Here is an 18203-nt window from a genome sequence, read left to right as displayed (position 1 = left end):
AAAATGCTTTGAGAATCTGTTTAGCTTTGACAACAAATACACCAGGGTGTTTCATCTCTGAGAAATCCACATTTCTATAACACACCACCAAGTACGTTATGGTGTTTCACGCACAGTGTGATAAAAGCACACACTCAGATGTGCTTTTGTCAATCAGATGTCCTGTTTAGAGTTACATGCAGATCCTAGTGGAGCAAATACTCACACTTATATTTCACTGCTCAGCTCAATGCTCAGTTGTCAGTTTTATAGGGTATTAAAGCTCTAAAAAGTAGTCATATTAGAAGAAATATTAAGGATAAAGTCAAAATGCATTAAATTGCTTCTACTGTAATGTTGCCTAGAGTACCACGGCTATGCAGTGTCATTAACCATGAAGCACATTAAAATCTTTCATATTCATAACCCAGGTCCATTTTGTTTTTGCCAGCCCTGTTACACTTTTAATACTCATTAAATGACAACAAATGTCAATTATAGCCACAGTACAGCCAACCACTTTGTATGTTCTTTTTTAATTAGTCACTCAGACCATCCAGCAATTTATACAAGCAAAAAGAACGATTATACTTTTATCACAGAAATGTTACTGGAAACCAGTACGGTATATTCATCATACGCCTTAACGCTTGGCTGACCTTTTCACAGTTTCAGGTTACCCATTATTCTGCAGTAAACATCGTGTGCAAAATGAATTTTACAAGAGTCTTCACTGATAAAATACATACTCACATTTTGGAATGCTTTTTTTTTTGTAATGTTTCTTGCAACTTACCTAAAGATGAAATTCAATTTCACTCATTAATATTCAAGAAAGGCTTACAGATGAACAAAGGAGAACATTATTTTTCACACCATTTAAAGACTTCTACTGTTAAGATTGTTTTTAAACCAGCATTGCTAAATTTAACCTTCCTCCTCTGGCAATCATATCATTTTTTGCATCACTCTCGAGGCATTTCTTTGGCCACATATTATATGATTACATTAGGGGGAAAACTATACAGCATACAAATTGCAAGTATTATAAAGAAGCTGCAAACCAGGTAAGTCTTAACCTAAGAAGTTTATGGGCAACAACATACACTTCCCTGCATACATGTACACATTGTGTAGAATACCAATAAACTGCTCATGTATAGTATCATTACAGCTCATGTAGCCAAATATGCAACATTACAGACCAGGTTTTGACAAAAAAAAAACTGGAGAAAATGAGAATTCATCAGCCTGCAGGTGCCATGTCAAAATTCCCCCCCCCCAAAAAAGCGCAACTTGATATTTACACATTTACAGACAACCCCTCCCAGGCAGGACCAGGTTATCATTTGGAAAACGCAGGAAAGGCCGATTCCCAAACTGAACCCGGACTGCCACGCGGATGGAGGCTCATTCCCTGGTACCCTGGCTGTCAGGAGAACAACCCCAGCTACGCAAGGCCATTTTGTCGCAGGAGGAAGAACCGTGCCGATTCTGTGAAGATGACGTCAGTGACGAAGATCACTCTGCTTCCGTCACGTGGGCCACCTCCACCTCCACGGTCTGGATCGCATCGGGGGTGTCCTCGGCCAGCTTGGCAGGGCCGCCGCCCCCCTGCTGCTGGGACAGGACGTAGTTGACCACCTGCATGATGCTCTGGTCGGACAGCGTGGACACCGTGCCGCACTCCTCGGTGGCCGCCACGGCCTGCACGGCCTCGATGGTCTCCTCGGTGACCAGCACCGTCTCGATCTCCTCGGCCACCTGCTCCTCCTCAGGGGGCCGCAGCTCGGGCGGCAGGTCGGCGGCGATGATGCTGATGGCGTGCTCCACCTGCGTCCCCTGGTTGTGGAACTGCAGCGTGTCCTTCTCCAGCATGATCTTGCCGGGGATGTAGTCGTTGTGGAACTTGGTCATGTGCTTGCGCAGGGTGCGGGCGTCGATGTAGGCGTCCTGGCACACCGGGCAGACGTAGGGGCGTTCCCCCGTGTGGGTGCGCACGTGGCGCTTCAGGGAGCGGGCATCCGCCCACGCCACGCCGCAGGTCAGGCACTCGAACGGTTTCACGCCTGTAGCAGAGGGGCAAATCAGAGCACGATCACGATCAGAAAAGCTTTTTAGCAAAACAGAGTAAAAGAGCAAAATTCTAGGACAGCTTCCGAATTACAGAACTAGACTCCCTGTGTACTCTTTTTTTTTTTTACAAAACCCTCAAAACCTCAGGGAGGTTAATTCTCTGTGCTTACTGGAAGAGTATACAATGCTTCTATTGTCTTAATTCCCCAACAGGGATTCAAAAACATTTCAGCCATCAGCTCTGAAGGATACTGCGTTTACAGTTCATCACACCCACTGGCAAAGAGGACATGTGGTCCCTTAACGACCCCTAAAAGTAGAATTAAAATGCAAGATCTAAAAACTTTAAAATCTTTAAAATTCAGACAAACGTACAATGCCCCCCCCCCCCTTTTAAATAAACATTTTCTGACGATCTCACCAGTAAAGAGAAACATAAAAGAGTACGCCACCGGTTACAGACCTCGTTAAGCTACCCCTCCGCCCACTCCCAGCCCTCACACCCCAGAGAGGGCCGAGGCGCGTGGGGCACTGGCAGTGACTCACCCTGGTGGTTGTTCATGTGCCTGCGGTACTCGCGCAGCTGCGTGAACTTGCGGCCGCAGTGCTCGCACTCCCGCTCCAGGTTCTGCTTCACGCGCCCCTTCTTGCCGTGAGTGGCCTTCTTCACGTGCCTCCGGAACAGAGCCTTCTCGTAGAACTCCTTCCCGCAGACGTTACACCTGAGCGGCACAGAGACCCGGCTTTAGCGCCACGGGCTGCAGCCACCTGGGGGGTTCTTCAAGCGACGCCCCGGCAAGATGGCATCTTGCTCCTCTTGCGTCAGTGGGGGCAACTATTTCTCCGGGATCTGGTACTTTTATTCCATCTGGGTTATCACGGTGTACTGCAAAGCCTGAGCAATGTCTTTCAACCTCACTGCAAAACCAAACTGTCTTTCCGCACAACCCAGCTGGTTGCGACCGCTAAGCGACTGAATACTCCAGAACTCAGGAGAACTGCAACGAGTCCTCCATTACATACACGATAGTGTTTCAGGCCAACCGGGACTCCACTTCCTTAAAGCGGAGAACTATTTTTGGTTTGAGACAAGTATGTTAAAACTAGGTCTACTTGTTGGTTTCGCAGCATCTGTACCTCAAATTGGAACAGGCTGGAAAAAAAGTGAAAATGAGCACCAAAATCATGAGATCACATCACATCAGCTTGAATACCTTCTACAAACAGGGGGACGAAAAGAAGGCTTTACTTTAATAAGAGCACTGGGGAGTGTTTGGCTCAACCCCTTCACTGTCAACTTACATTACACCCATCTGGGAGATGCCCCAGCACCACTAGGTGTAACGGTAATACTCAGGAAATCCTTCATCCCCTCAACAAATCTCATTCGTTCTCAAATGCTCAAAAAATAACTCCTTTTCCTGAAACACTCTTATACTGAATTCTTTGTTGGTAACCTTTCTTTTTGTACTTGTTGTACGGTTGTGTTGGACCCTGCCATAAAATAGATGCCCCCTTGGGATAATAAAGCTTGATCTGAATTTAAAATTAAATGTAACTGTAGGCTGGAACATGTCATCATGTCGAGGGATGTGTAATTTTCATTATAACATTTTTAACACGTTTATCTGATTGTGGGCAATCAGCAGCAGCTGCAGTATCTCAAGAGCTAGGTTATACAATAAGCCTGCACACAAGCTTCAGGCTTTAAAAAACTTCACTCAGCATTTATATTTCCATATCATCCATTTACAAACGAGTGTGAACCACCCCTTAATAATATAAGAGCGGTATTCTCGAAGCGTCACACAAACATTTCAGCTATTTGAAACAATGGCAACTTTCCCTTAAACTAACAAGCACCTGACACACGAGTCCAGGGGGAGCAGCCGTGATAAATTAATCGGATGAAACCTTTAAGGGAACAAGGCGACTACAGTATAGCGCCAGCTTGTGCCGATCCTGCCACTCACTCCTCAGAGGAAAAAACAAAAAGAGCGATTCTCAGAAAAACAACTCACTTGAAGGGCTCCGCAACGCTGTGGGACTTGACATGGGAATACCAGTCCTTCTTCCAGCTGTAGCACTTTCCACACACCTGGCACTGGAAGGGCTTCAAGCCCAAGTGCTTGTTCATGTGCTGCTGGAGATCGCGAGACTCGTAGAAGCTCTTGTCACACCTGCAGCCAAGAGATCGGGCGAGTCAAAGGGCATTCGACAATTATTCAACACCATGCCCCCGTCCACATTTAAAATCCCACCCTTTGGCGCAGTCCGCTGCTGCTGAGATTTTGTTTTGAGAGTTTAAACTGTAACCTTTACTGCAGCCAACCTAAACACTAGTCGGAAACGAGTTGTTTTTTTTTTAGTTTTCACCCTGTTGATCAATTTTCTTGACCCCTGAAGCACACAATAACATTGTCGCATCTTGAATGGCACATTTGTTCTGTAGCCCAGCCCTCATATATGTGTTGTAATGAGGTCACACCCTGAACTGTTATTAATTTAAACATGGCATCAGCTTTTTACAGTATCCTCAGTATTTTTAGAGTCAATGTCTGCTGCTCAATAACAACTTCCATTTTGGTATCTAGCAAGTGTGTATGTTTCTTCATACACGTTGAAGACTTCTACATTGATGGGAATGTAGAAGTCTTCAACGTCTGTCACTAGATTACAATTGTATATTCCCAAGAGCTAGAAGAGCTACTCACTGTGTACAAGGGAAGGCCCGGACCTCTGGCTTTGGCTGATGTCTCTTTAAGTGCTTACTCAGTCCAGACGCTCTGTGGAATGACTTCCCACAGGCTGCACACAAGTATTTTGACTCCCCTGTTAGCAGATCAAACTCAGGTTACATACAGTGATGCCACATACAGACAGAAACATCAAGATGTCTCCCAATTATTCTATTTTGAAATAAGAGTAATCTCTGCCCACCCACCTGTGTGAATGCTCATGTGCTCCTGCATGCTGCGCTTGGTGACGAAGGACTTGTCGCACAGCGTGCACTGAAACTGCTTCAGGGCATCGTGGAGGGACCTGTGCATCTTCAAACTGTGCTTGTGGGCAAACGACTTCCCGCAAACCTAAAACAAACAACCAAAGATGCTGGATCAACACCAGAAGATGATTCACGTGGCAATCTGTCTCTGGTCGAGTAAAGTAACTTTCTGCAACTCAAGTAACTTGCTTGGTGTGCTCTGCACTGAGGCCCAATGTTTTTTATGACTATCTGAAATCAATGCATGCATATTTTCTTTTAAAATCTCCAATTGTTTTTCTTCCTCCAGTACAGCCTACACTATCAAAGTATCCAGACCAAGTCACTGCTACGAAAGCTGCACCTGACTGGGAAAGATGAGGGCACCCATGCCTCTCCCAATTGCACTGTCAGCCCTTCTGCTTGCTGTTGCTTCTTGACATGAGCGTGTGAACAGCAGGGCTTCAAAAACAGAGGAGTGCCGAAGCTGCCATTACCAGCGATGGCAGTCCACATGCCCAGTGGGCTAGGAGTTCACTGCTACGCTGATTTCACGTACTAGTTCATTATTCTGTACTCCAGGTGAAGTGCCTTACAGGATGCCCTACTTTGGAGCCTAAGCTGCAGGATTCTTTCACCCTGCTCCAGCTTTGCAAGCTTTCCTGGACGGCTGAACATTTCTCCCGATGGATCCGGTTTGAAGAGCTCGTTGAAGCAGCCAGGCGGCTCTACCTTGCAGGCGTGGGGGCGGACCCCGGTATGGCTGAGCATGTGTATCCGCAGGGAGTAGAGCTTGGGCAGAGTCTTCCCGCAGATGTCGCACACGAACTCCCTCTTGGTCCGGCCCCTGGCCTTGGCGTCGCCCTCGTCCTCCGCGGGCCCCCTGGCCACCCCCGTCCGCTGGGTCTTCCGCTTGTGCCGAGCCAGGTGAGCGCGGAGGGAGGCCGCGTACTGGAAGTCTTTGTTGCACAGCTGCAGGGCAAACACAATTTTAACAAGCCGCCCGTCTCCAGCCGGTCCAAAAGAAATCGACGCGCTCCTGGCGGAAAGGGTGCGAGGGAAACACGTACGCTGCACTTGTACCCACGCGTCTTCTCATGCTTGAGCGTGTGCATGATGAGGGCATATCGGCGCTGGAAGACCATCCCGCACTCGGAGCACACGTGCTCCCCGTCTGTCCCGGTGTCCGGCTCCGCCACCGGCTTCTTCGAGGGCTGCAGCAGCCGGCCACGTTTCACCAGCCGCTGGGCGACCTGTGGGCACAGGGATCTGGCTGTAAGACCGCACCGCACCGCCCCAGCAAGGCGCCCAGTCCCGACACGGACCGGCGCGGCGCCCAGTCCCGACACGGACCGGCGCGGCGCCCAGGCCCGACACGGACCGGCGCGGCGCCCAGGCCCGACACGGACCGGCGCGGCGCCCAGGCCCGACACGGACCGGCGCGGCGCCCAGGCCCGACACGGACCGGCGCGGCGCCCAGGCCCGACACGGACCGGCGCGGCGCCCAGGCCCGACACGGACCGGCGCGGCGCCCAGGCCCGACACGGACCGGCGCGGCGCCCAGGCCCGACGCGGCGCCAGACGAACTGGAGCTTGCAGTCAGCACGAGCTCAGCTGAGGAATAGTTGCTCTGCACTGAACATTATGTTCATTCTGACACTTACTGTGAAGTTGAGTAAACTCGAATCACACTGCAGCATTAATTCACAGCACTTCCAGTTCAATTAAACCCGCAAAATCCAACAGCCCATTTCTGTTCCTTAAAGTAAACACTTTAACAAATGTGTTGAAAAGATTGAACTGAAATGAAAAACCAAGGCAAGAAAAAAAGAAATCAAAAGAGGGTCAATTTTTGGCTGATAAATCTTACAACTGTCACTTGTGAGGGAAAGACACATTAGAATCTACCAGTTCATTTTATAGAGACTATTTTCATACAGCCTGTGTGAGGTGTTTCATGGTTGTCATTATTTAGGCTTTACATTTACCTTAGTACTTTAGTAACACTGCTACTAAAAACAGCATGCTTTAAAATACCAAACACTATCTGGTATTCTCCCATGGTTTCTGTCTGTGTTCTTTATCTGTATATTTTTCATAAACGGCAGGAATACTGGTCCACCACCTGAATAAGTGATTAAGGTATTCAAGTATTCTGCACATTGGTATGAGCACAATAATCAAGTCTTTTGCTGAATTACTATGGACACTATCACTGTCCTGCAGACTTGCATTTTTATAATGGTTGGACAAAATACGTGAGAGGACCCCATTTTTGTTGTAACGTCCTTCGGAGAGGAATCTGTTTTTTAACCATGTGGCAGGTTAAAAATACCACATCTACCGATAATCCTGCCACGTGTGAAATGGGACCAAAGAGGAGAACACCTGCCTTCTGTACAGCCGATCGCGGGTTTCCTTTCCTGCTCTGCAGCTTCCTCTCCAGGCCCATGTGCAGGCGGATGTAGCCCCCCTCCTCCAGCGAGCGCTGCCGCAGCCGGCTTCTGTAAGTGTCGTCAGCGGGGCTCTCCTCCCCCTCCGGGGCGGCGCCGTAGTCCACCACTTCTACGGCCTCTGGGTTTGCGACGTCTTCCACCAGCACCACCTCCTGCTGCGGCGGCGGCGGAGGCGGCGGCGGCGGCGGCTGCTGCTTCACCTTGGCCGGCCGGCCGCGCTTCCTTTTGGGGGGCAGGGGGGCGGGCTCCGTCTTGGGCGGAGGGTCACCCTCCGCCCCCCCCGCCTCCAGCACCGCTTGGCCCTCCTCCAGAACGGGGGGAGCCGTGGCCGCCAGGTGGACCACGCCTTTGGAGGCCCCCCTTCCGGGGTCCACGTTGATCACAAAGGTTTCCGGCTCCTGGCCTTTCTCGGCCAGCTCCGCCTCGCCCGGAACTTCCACAATCTGGACCTCGCCGGCCGCCCATGTGGTCGGATTCGCAGGCCCGTCTGCTGCAGGCCCCGCCTCCTCGCTCTGCGGCATGGGGGGGTCGTTCTGAACCGTGACCACGAAAGGGGTGCCATCTGGGTGCGGGTCTCCTGCCCCGCCCCCCTCTGCAGGGGGCTCTGCGGCTGCCTCAGTCACAAGCGGGCCACTGGGCAGGACCTCGGAGGAAACCACAGTGTGCACGTCCCCCTTCTGGTACACCATCAGCTTCTTCTCCTCCACCTGCTTGTGCACAAACTCGCAGATCTCCAGCACCTCCACCATGAGCAGGTGGCGGGCCAGTGTGGCGATCTCAGCCATGCTGCAGAAGTTGAACGTCAGGCTGGAGGTGTAGGCAAACTCCAGCAGGGGAAGGAAACTGGATTTGCTGAACCCTGGAGGAAAGGATTACGAAAACAGAGGAGTGAATTTTGGATTCAACTTGCACTTGAGGAGGTCCTTTAAGGAGAGTCAGATGAATGAGAAGCAAGTCTTGAAAACTGTTATATAAGACAACAAAATGACTTTATATACAAAGTCAACTATTTATTCATTATGACTAAATGGGTGTGGACATGGAAAACAATTTGTGCCAGGATAACACACCCTTCCAAATCTTTTAGGCACATGGAAAGTGTATATACAGTGCCTTGGAAATGTATTCATCCCCTTCCAATGACATCCCATTTTGTTGAAATATAAATGAAGCTTTCACTTATAGAAACAATCAACTTCAACATATATGGGGGAGAAAAGTAAAATAAGACATCAACAGAAAGGGCTTAACAGTTTTGCAAGGCACTGCAATAGCATGTGGAAAACAAAACACTATTCAGAAAATATCACACACAATCACAAGCTGCATCTGCAAATGGAGTCTAAATCAATTTTATTCCAATCCCGGTCCTGAAAGGCAGGTGTGTCTGCAGGCTTTTATAAATTACTTTAAAGCAGTAGCACTTGACCAGCTGGTAAAAGTGATCACTGTTCCAGTCAAGCCAGTAACCAGCGTTTTTACGTCATTAAGAGCTGAATAAAAACAAAAATCTGCAAATACACCTGCCTTCTAAGACCAAGAGCGAAGATCTAAGTAGTCATTTAATTACTTCAATGACCTGCTTGATTATGAGATTACAATTTCCTTTTCTACTAAATCCTGCCCCTGAATGACACTTCCCCCCATAGTCAATGACATGAAATGACTGGGGAATGACCATCAGAAATAGTCCTTTCCCATGATATCCAGACACACGTCAATGCTTTCTCCTTGTTGTCTTTCTAAACAATTTCCTTTTGTGGACCATCCCAGAAGGAAAACGCACAAAAAGACACACGCCTATCTTTTGGAAAGAAAATCAAGAACAATTATTTTTTGGCAGCGCTAATGCCAATGGCATGCCTGCCCTCGCGGTCTCACCTGAGAGATCCACCACAGCCTCATGACTGGAGACGGCCCCCTTCTCGATAAACAGCTCGCTGAAGTAGGCGCTGCAGGCCGCCAGCACAGATTTGTGTGCGCGGTACTCCTCCCCCTCGACCAGCAGGGTGATGTCACAGAACTGGTTGTTAAGGCGCTGCTGGTTCAGCTTGTCCAGCATGGCCTGGCCGTGCTTGGCTGAGTGCTGATTCACAATACCCTTAGTGTCCACCTGCAAGGAAATTCATTCGGTTTCAGAACGCCGGTGTAGGTGGGGGGGTGTCTCTTCCAGGACGACACTACACTCATCCACAGTGCGTGTGTGGTCACCCAGCGGTTTGACAAGCCTGACACTGACAATGTGATCCTTATTTCACGGCCTTCTCGGGCACCAGATCTTATCCCACACAACAATTTTCAGGATACTGAGGAACAATGCCTTAGACAGCACCTTCCACAGTTCCTTCAAATGAAATGACCCAAAAAGAGGAAGGTTCACCTTGCACTTAACATGAACTCAATATTTCCCCAGAAGAATTCTGATTACTTTCAAGCTTCAATCTTGTCACCTAGAGGACTCACAAAAACAGATACTTCACAAGTTTGGGCATTCTGTTTTGTCTAATCTGTGCGCTGTAAACACACCCTGATGTATAAGCATCAGATATAACAAAAGGACAGACTGTGCTTTGAGATCTGCAATGACGCTATACTAGGCAACAGGGGATTATTTAAATCACTACAGAAAAAGGGATGGCAATCATTTTAGTCGCCAAGACTGCTAACAGAACATTCTTTTCACATTGGCAACAAATCAAAATACAATATTTGATTTGAAGATATAAAATATTTGAAAAGAGTGCTATGCACTTCAGCATTGTTCCTATCGATGAAAGCAGCTGAATTTCAGAGTCAAACCACATCGTTTCTTAAAAATGTCAACTAGAATTGGCAACTGTATTTTGGTCCACCCAGCTGATTCTGGATTTACCACTTGTGTACCGTTTATACCTCAGATCTCGGGGAAGAAGAAAGAATTATAGGCTGAGTCCTCCTATCTGCCTGCTTTGAGCCACCCGTCTACTAATACACCCCAGGCTGCGCCCCCCTGACAGACAGCCCTGACAATCCCACCCTTCCTCCGCCGTGTGCTGCTCGGGGAGTCCCACCGTCAGCTGGTGCCCTGACCCAGGCACAAGCACGCAACACCTGGGCTCAAGCCACTTGGGACACCTCCAGGGGTGCCAAGTCTCCGAAAATACGTCCACTCTACTTACGAAGACGAGCTCATGCTTGGCGATGGCCTTGGAGGGCCTGCAGGGCTTGGAGGTGGCGGAACCGGGCTGTGGCCCCAGGGCGCCGTCCTCGTCCTCATCCTCATCGCTGTCGTGGGCCGCCTTGCGCCCCCTTCGCTCCGAGCCCTCCCCGGGCGCCTCGTCGGACCACCCGCGCGAGCGTTCCTGCTTCTCCTGGCACGGGCTGCACACCTTGATATAGTCCTTCACCTGCTTCAGGATGCCTGGGGGGGAAGGGTCAGAGCCAGTGAGACACGCGCCACACAGGGCTTCCTTTCCCCAGGCTGACCGGAAGCAAAAGCACTTCTCTCTTCTTCTACGGTCGGACACATTCCACCATTTGCGGAAAAACGTGCACCCCCCCACAAAAAAGATGAAAGTAGCAAACAACCTTTGACATCTCAAAAACTAGCCAGCCTTTTATGTTATGCTGGGACATGTTTTCTAATTTCCTGACAGTGACTTGGTCATTTCCACACAGACACACAAAATGTGGGAGCTGACCTGAGGTCATTCCTGTCTTGACCCCAGTGCATTTGTACATTTACAGACATCTGTTGTACAGTACGTGACACTGTATGCGAATAACATTTTCAGAAATGCCGCTGTGACATCTGAGAAAGAATGTTGTATAGGGCTATTGCACATGCACTGATGCACATTGGCGGTGGTGGTAGTGGGATTCCCATTATCTGTAAAGCACTTTGAGGAGTACCCAGAAAAACTATATAAACATATATAATTGTTTATATTTTCTTCCAAACGCCCATTCGCGAAAGTAATAGAAAGTGACCAAAACTGTAGTCAGACTAAAATGTCCCGAAAAACCGCTTGGATCCAGAGCACCACGGGGGATAGATACACCTCGTGTCTTCGTGGCTTTTCTCTACAAAAGGGTTTTTCTCGTAATGAATTAAAACTCATTTCAAACCTTCGCTGAAGAGCGCTGACGTCCTCCATCCTCTCTACGCAAACATGGCAGAGTGTGTAAGAGCACTGTTGGTACTGCAGTGTATTGGGTAAATTATACTGTTGATACCCGATTCTCCACTTAATTCAACTAATAAGTAATTCTGCACTTCGACACCTGATTTGTCGTATAAGGGCTATCAGACATCACTCAAGTAGGTGCTGCCGTAGACTCATGAATGAATCAGTCTCTTCCTCTTTAAAGCACTTTAATATGTTGGGGGATGAAAAGCGATAAACAAATGCAAGTATCACTACAGATACATACATCAAACAGGAAAAAAGGTCACAAAAACAATGGGCACGTTCAAATCTGAGCTTCATATGCAGACAGCGAACTTCAGTCGCACTGCAGGAGTATCTTTCGTGTTCTACAAAACGGCAGCCATCAATCTACGCGAAACGCGATTTCGAGCTTAGAAAGTAAACGGAAGTGAAAAGACACATCACGCATTACAGATTCAAGTGATTTTACTAGATTGCATTGCTGCAGAAAATGAGGCCTCACCGCGCACTCACGTTACTGCACAGGGTACGCATCCCCCAAGTCTTGACTTGAAGTGCGTCTGAGACGTGCACAGAAGGTCACCGACAAAACCAAAACACAGCCACCACGTCTCCAGAAAAAGGCGGCGGAGCACATTGCCGTGTGTACAAGCCCGGCGTGTCGCTGAGAGCGATTTCCGCTTCGACCGTTTTAAAAGCACGAACCTCACCTCGCCACCAGTACTTCTGCGAGATCGTGTGCCAGGTCTGATGCCGGTTGAGGTGCTCTCCTCCGGCGGTGATGTGCGCTTCATCGATCAGTTCCTTCCGCCGCCCGGCCTGCAGAACCACCTCCAGCTCCGTGAACTTCTCCTGGCCCTTCTGCCGCCGCTGGTAGTACAGCGTCCCGTTTCGCACCACGTAGCAGGTGGCCGCCTTGCGGATCTTCCGCTTGACATTGCCCTCAGTCCCCGGAGCGTAGGGCTCCCGCTCGTCGGTCAGGTAGCGCTGGATGGCCAGGTAACTCTCCTCGCTCGACATAACCCTCCGCCACTCGGCAAGAAGCGATTAGACGGCAAAACGGAGACGACTATCGCCGGAGGAACGACCTGTATTTGTGCGCAGTTAGGTGATTTTGTTTTTCAGCCCTTTTCAATTTCCATAGGAAGGCGAGGAACGTTAGTAAAAGGAAAAAAATGGATTGTTTTTTAGGGGGGAACTGCAGTTCTTGACCCTAAGGGATGGACTTGCATGAACAGACAAAATGGCTGCTGCACAAGCGGATGTTGCGTCGGCCTGGGCGGGCTGCGGCTAGCGGAAGTTCCGGGGACATCTTCCTCCCCGTGACGTGTTGATGGTGGTTTGTGCTCAGTCAGGCGTGGGTCTCAGCTGTACGGTTCTGGTTGCATTTAGGTCACCACTGAATCTAATAAGATAAAATGTTCATGACAGTGAGCACTGATCGACCAGTGCCCTTTAAAAACTGCTTCGCGAACTGCTGTGCTCGCCGGTGACATTGAACAGAGTGCCCGTGGTTTTGGGCTCAGCTAGAGAAGATTAACAATGCAGTTTTTTTTCTTGGTGTTATTGTCTCCTGGAAAAAGCTTATAGATCCCAATATTAAACAGTGCCATCATTAAAGATATTTTTGAAAACGTCTTCGTTTCTTTTTTTAATAGTTTTAAGCTTATCAAAAGCAGAGACGGTATTAGATTCTGGATAACTTCACCCCGATTGACGCATCAGAATCTTATGCTACAACTGGCGATTATAATCGAGTTTATTATGTTTGGTCATTATCTCGAGAGCGTAGTAGTCTTAATTGGGTAAGTGGAAGTGTCAATGAACCGCTTTCCCTTCGAGGTTCTTGTTTAGCTCATATTTAGCACAAATATTACCTTGTAAGGAAATGCTTACGTATTTTTGGCAGTAAACGAAAACAAAACCCAAACTTATAGTTCAAATTTACGCTTCGTCTTATCGGTGCAATATCTTGAATCAGTGTTGCCATTAAGTATTTTTAAGATATACAATTTTTTTATAAACCGTCCTCTACATATAAAGGCTCCTGTTATTGCAGTACTCCAAATAAACATTAGTAAAATGTTACTTTAACAATAGTTAAAAGGTATGCATCACCTCTAATAAAATCATCTGCCTTCATTACTAGTGCATATATTCAGAGAAAAACAGCACCACCTTAGTGATGACCAAAGTATTGGGGTAAACACCATTAAAAGGTTTCAGTTGTGATCACTTAGAAATGTCTAGCAAAATATTCTGCCCAGATTAATTTAAATTGGGACTCAATTAGTAGTCTTCCCCTAATTATTTAAGCTTGTGCAGAAAAAATCGATGCGGTTATTAACAGCACTCTGAAGAACATAGGGTAGCAAAGACATGCACGGTGGTCCCATAAACAGACAAATCTGTTCACAGCCACATGACAAAACTCGAACTGGCAACACCCATGTATAAAGAGACTCAAGGCAACATACAGTACACACTGTCAAAAGCTTTATTCACAAATGGTCATCGGATCTTAAATTTAGCGCTTTCCACCAACACGTGGAGCCTGTGCCTTCATAGGCTTGGCAATCTTCTGCTTCGGAGCTGCTTTCGCAGGGGCCTGCACAGGAGAAGAAGAATACACATCAGTCTCTGCATATAATCAAAGAGCTGTATTACAGAATCAAGAATCCCCATCCGGAGGATAACCGTTTCTATGCTCTGTGCTTGAGTTAAAATCTGTTGAGCAATTTCAATCACCAAACTATTCACATTGTATACCTCAGGTACAGCCAAATTCTGATGTGTTTTAAGTAACAGCCTCCTACACTATATGCTTGTATATTTGAAGTAAAACATCTTGTTTTGAGTAAGTTAAATAAATGAGGTTGCAGTGTTAGTTACATTTTTATTTTTGCTTCCCAAGTACAACTTGTAAAAGCTTGGAAATCTTACAACTTGACATAGATAAAAATTCAAAGCAATGTGGATTATTAACTATAAGCTTTTTTTAATTCTAAACGGCACAATGGGTACTACATAAACACCTATGACTGATACAGATTAATCTTAATTTATTTTGCACTAAGTTGATTGCTATCTTGCCATTTACAATTCTGAAGAAATTTAACAGAGCTACTACACAGGGTGTTTCAAAAACAGCACCTTTAATGAATGGCATAATAGAGAAAACATGCAGTAATTAGTTCTGTATGATTAAAACGGGTGTCACACAAATGAAGACGACTTTCCAGTCCAACCTTTTTACTTTTCATTAAGCCCCCCCACACTGACTCCCCTCACTTCTCTAACCTCTTCAAAGTAGGAAACACAAAATATGAAAAAAAACGAGTAGGGATGCACACAAAGAGGTGCGTTTATAAATCACTATATCATAAACTAAAGAAAACCTTAACCCTGTTACAGTGAACATGTCCTTATAACACCCTTTAAGGACTTAAAATGCAGTTAACATAAATGTCTTTCTGGAAGGTGAAGTGCATCTCCTCTATATGTAAAGCACTTAGGAGTCCTTCGGGATAAGAGGTGTCATATAGTCTGTGTAAAGAGTATGGTCAACTGAAAATAAATGCCGATAACTTTACCTTAGCACTTGGAGCAGCCACCTTCTTAGTTGCCTGTTTGGCCTTTTTGGCTTCTTTTGCAGCCCTGTACATACAGAACAAGAAAAAAGATCAACAACTATAACCCACCACAATCGCCATCAATCTTGCTTCCTTTCTCAGCAGATATCTTTCTTCCAACGGAGTCTTAAAATTCATATGAAGCTCCAGACTTCCAAGTTACTCCTCAAAGAAACTGTCATTTTAAACACAACCGTGGCAGATCTGTTGCAAGCAAGAAAAGGGATTTGACACCCAAGTCCGATTCTGCTGCAAGTTCAGGAAAAAGACTCCACTTAAGGTAAATGCAGAAAGGGAAAAGAGGGAGGCAAGAATGTAACAGACTTTTCCAATAGCCAGGGAAAGCACCAAAGTTTGTCAATGATCGGACATTCCCCTCGAGTACACCTCCTCAGAGACCCCAGTTTTCCCTCACCTGATGGCCTGCTCCCGCTGGGCCTTGCGGACCTCGGGCTTCTGGTTCCTCTTGGCCAGGATCTCAGCAAGAGAGGCACCAGTGATGGCCCTCTGGAACTTCACAGCCCGACGAGTTCGCTTCTTCTGAACCTCTTCCTTTCAGCAGAGCAAACCACAAAGACAATTAGATCAGTGCAGCACTGAGTCTTTCAGACCTAGTCCGACTGTCGTTGTACTGGGTTTCCTTGGATTCTTTCAATGGTGCCAATCAGGAGGGAGTACTTCATTCTACAGGCTGCAGTAATGCTCAACATTCTCACCAAATGATGCAATGAAAACTTCCATGATATCAGTCTTTATGTGTGCGTTGAACAATTCTGAACAAAATTCACAGGCAGCTCCTGCTTGATAAACTAGCTTGTCAAGATCACAAGAGCAGCTTTGTGACTCTGCAAGCAGCAAAATCTCATCAAAACACTGAAATGTTAGCAATGATTGTTTAACGATACAAGTATTCAACCAAAACACATAAAATGGCAAGGTTACACTAGCGTTGGTCACATGGACATAGCCAGCAGCCCCTGCCTTCAACACTTACAGACTGGCCCTTCTTGTGCTTGCGTCTGTAGAGGACAGTCCAGTTGATCTGTCGGGGATTCCTCTTGGACAGGAAGGCCGACTCGCATTTTGCATTCAGGAACTGGAAGACCTTTTGTAAAGAGCAGTGGAAATCTCAGACTGGTTGACATTACCACACCCTATTGCCGTAAGACAACGTCCGCCCCCCCCCCATCAGATTCCACTTTTAAGACCCCACTTCCTCTCCACTTTTCACAGTGCACATTTCTGATCCACATATCCAATCAGAACAGAAAGAAGAAAAAACTGTCAATATCACTAACAATGTTCCATCCACCTCACCATCACCTTTGGCCCTCTAGACCTCGATCCCTATCAATCTGTGACAAAAACGCCTGGACCAGGGGCAAGCTACACTGGCTCTCAAGTGCCAGCCTACTGTGGGTTCCTTTTAGCTACTTCCCGATGAGACCTTGAGAACACAGCTGACTTGACTGATCCACCTAACTGTTTCAGGAAGAAGTTGAGAATCCTCCAGGCTACTGACAAAGTCAAGCCAGCTAGAAGTGTTGAGAATGAATGCTAACCAGAGGACAAGTGAAAACCATGTGGAAGGGCTTTTAAAAAAAGGCACTTCCTTACCCAAAGGGTTGTAGGGGCACGTAACAAGCTGCACAGCTTTGTTGCTGAAGTGGACACCTGGCTTCTTTCAAGAAACAGCTCTAATGGATCAATGAACTATTAAAGTACCTGACCCAATAGACTTCTCTCATGGGAACTTTCTCATGTTCTCAAATTTTAAGTCATTAAGGTCTAAAGTGGAAATAACAGAAACACTAATAGTGCTGGCAAACCAGTTGCCTTCCCCAGACTGTAAACATGCTATTTATCAACAAGGGTCAAACCATCCTTCCTGTACCATGAATTTTAGTCTGCCAACTTGCAGCCAAGTAGAACTTAGCAATAACATTGTCGCCTAAAGGCCCTGCAGTTTCACATGAGTACTCAAGTTTTAACAGCTCTGCTAGTGATACTATTTACACGCACAAGTTCCCATTTTAATCCGTCAGTCTCGTGGGGGAAAAAAAAGTTTCACTTTATAAACTCGGCTGAAAACATCTGATCTGCAAGAATGGCTTACTAGCGCTTTCACGGGACAGTGCTGCCATTAAATAGCATCTTGGAGGATGGAACAAACCATTCCTCGGAGAAGTTTGCTTTGTCACAGAGCACGTTCACGCAGACATGTGTCATAGAAATAACCCCGAAACAAGGACTGATCACCGAGTCGTAAATCAAATGCACGGATAGCAAAACCACAACGTTTCTAGCTTTCCAACGGAAGAACCATGCGTGTTTGGACTGTACCGAGGATCCGAGAGCAGCCACTTTATAAAATCCCCCCAAAATTCAAATTCAATCACGCAAAATAATGACTGGCCTAAGCAACAATTCACCTAGAAGTTAAAACATCTACGTTCGCGTCACAAGACGTACGGACAAGTTGTTGTACTTCAGGCATTTAAAGAACTGCGTAAGTTAAAAAGATCATCTTCTCAAATCTGACAGAAAGTGAACTGTCATTTGATTTGTACAATAATTCCAGCAAGAGGGAAACCGGTACGGACAAGGCCGACGGAACCCCTGTTTACCTTTCCGTCTATCCTGGCGTAACGCCGGCCGTGACCGGGGTAGATTTTGTACCCACTGAAACTACAAAGCTCGACCCTGAAAAGAAGAAAGACAACATGATTACAGATTTTAAAGGTTGTACTCGGCTAACGTACTACCCAAGTTGCGTTATTTTGATGGTTTTAAGCTCAGATGGCCACGGATAAGACTCAGAAACACTCACTTCATGACGGCGGCTAAGATGGAGAAAAGAAAGAGGGGATTGTGGGTAATCCATTTGTACGAAACTGTAATTAATTGATTATCAGAATACCTCCAT

The 18203-nt window shown here is 46.9% G+C and overlaps 2 protein-coding genes across 3 annotated transcripts; both read right to left on the bottom strand.

The window, feature by feature from the left end:
• Positions 1-496: 496 nt before the first annotated feature.
• On the bottom strand, positions 497-12955 carry zbtb11 (zinc finger and BTB domain containing 11). 2 transcript variants are annotated; one of them, XM_088648099.1, is made up of 11 exons: positions 12356-12955; positions 10653-10894; positions 9376-9607; positions 7431-8353; positions 6109-6291; positions 5771-6010; positions 5000-5144; positions 4770-4887; positions 4077-4235; positions 2602-2777; positions 497-2048 (listed from the first exon to the last, which is right to left on the bottom strand). In XM_088648099.1, the coding sequence occupies exons 1-11, from the start codon at positions 12663-12665 to the stop codon at positions 1501-1503; spliced, it is 3276 nt and encodes a 1091-aa protein (XP_088504225.1). In that variant the 5' UTR covers positions 12666-12955; the 3' UTR covers positions 497-1500. The 2 variants fall into 2 exon arrangements, with proteins under 2 accessions (XP_088504225.1, XP_088504234.1); XM_088648108.1 differs by lacking the exon at positions 12356-12955 and adding an exon at positions 12148-12345.
• Positions 12956-14119: 1164 nt separating this feature from the next.
• On the bottom strand, positions 14120-18189 carry rpl24 (ribosomal protein L24). Its single transcript, XM_088648253.1, has 6 exons — positions 18108-18189; positions 17905-17980; positions 16272-16382; positions 15693-15829; positions 15239-15302; positions 14120-14253 (listed from the first exon to the last, which is right to left on the bottom strand). Exons 1-6 carry the CDS (start codon positions 18110-18112, stop codon positions 14173-14175), a joined length of 474 nt encoding a protein of 157 aa, XP_088504379.1. The 5' UTR covers positions 18113-18189; the 3' UTR covers positions 14120-14172.
• Positions 18190-18203: the final 14 nt, after the last annotated feature.

The sequence above is a fragment of the Lepisosteus platostomus genome, chromosome 2 (genome assembly GCF_059453375.1).
Source record: "Lepisosteus platostomus isolate fLepPlt1 chromosome 2, fLepPlt1.hap1, whole genome shotgun sequence".
Lineage (NCBI taxonomy): Eukaryota > Metazoa > Chordata > Actinopteri > Semionotiformes > Lepisosteidae > Lepisosteus > Lepisosteus platostomus.
Note: the sequence above shows the minus strand (reverse complement) of the source record. Positions and strands in the feature narration are given on the sequence as shown.

Coding starts and splice junctions, on each gene's coding strand:
- rpl24 (XM_088648253.1), bottom strand. Junction 16,383..17,904: donor ACGCCAGGATAGACGGAAAG/GTAAACAGGGGT, acceptor TCTTTACAAAAG/GTCTTCCAGTTCCTGAATGC. Junction 15,303..15,692: donor CAGCGGGAGCAGGCCATCAG/GTGAGGGAAAAC, acceptor CTGTATGTACAG/GGCTGCAAAAGAAGCCAAAA.
- zbtb11 (XM_088648099.1), bottom strand. CDS start 12,665: ATGTCGAGCGAGGAGAGTTACCTGGCCATCCAGCGCTACCTGACCGAC. Junction 5,145..5,770: donor TCCGCCCCCACGCCTGCAAG/GTAGAGCCGCCT, acceptor TGTTTGTTTTAG/GTTTGCGGGAAGTCGTTTGC. Junction 2,049..2,601: donor GCACATGAACAACCACCAGG/GTGAGTCACTGC, acceptor CCTCTGCTACAG/GCGTGAAACCGTTCGAGTGC.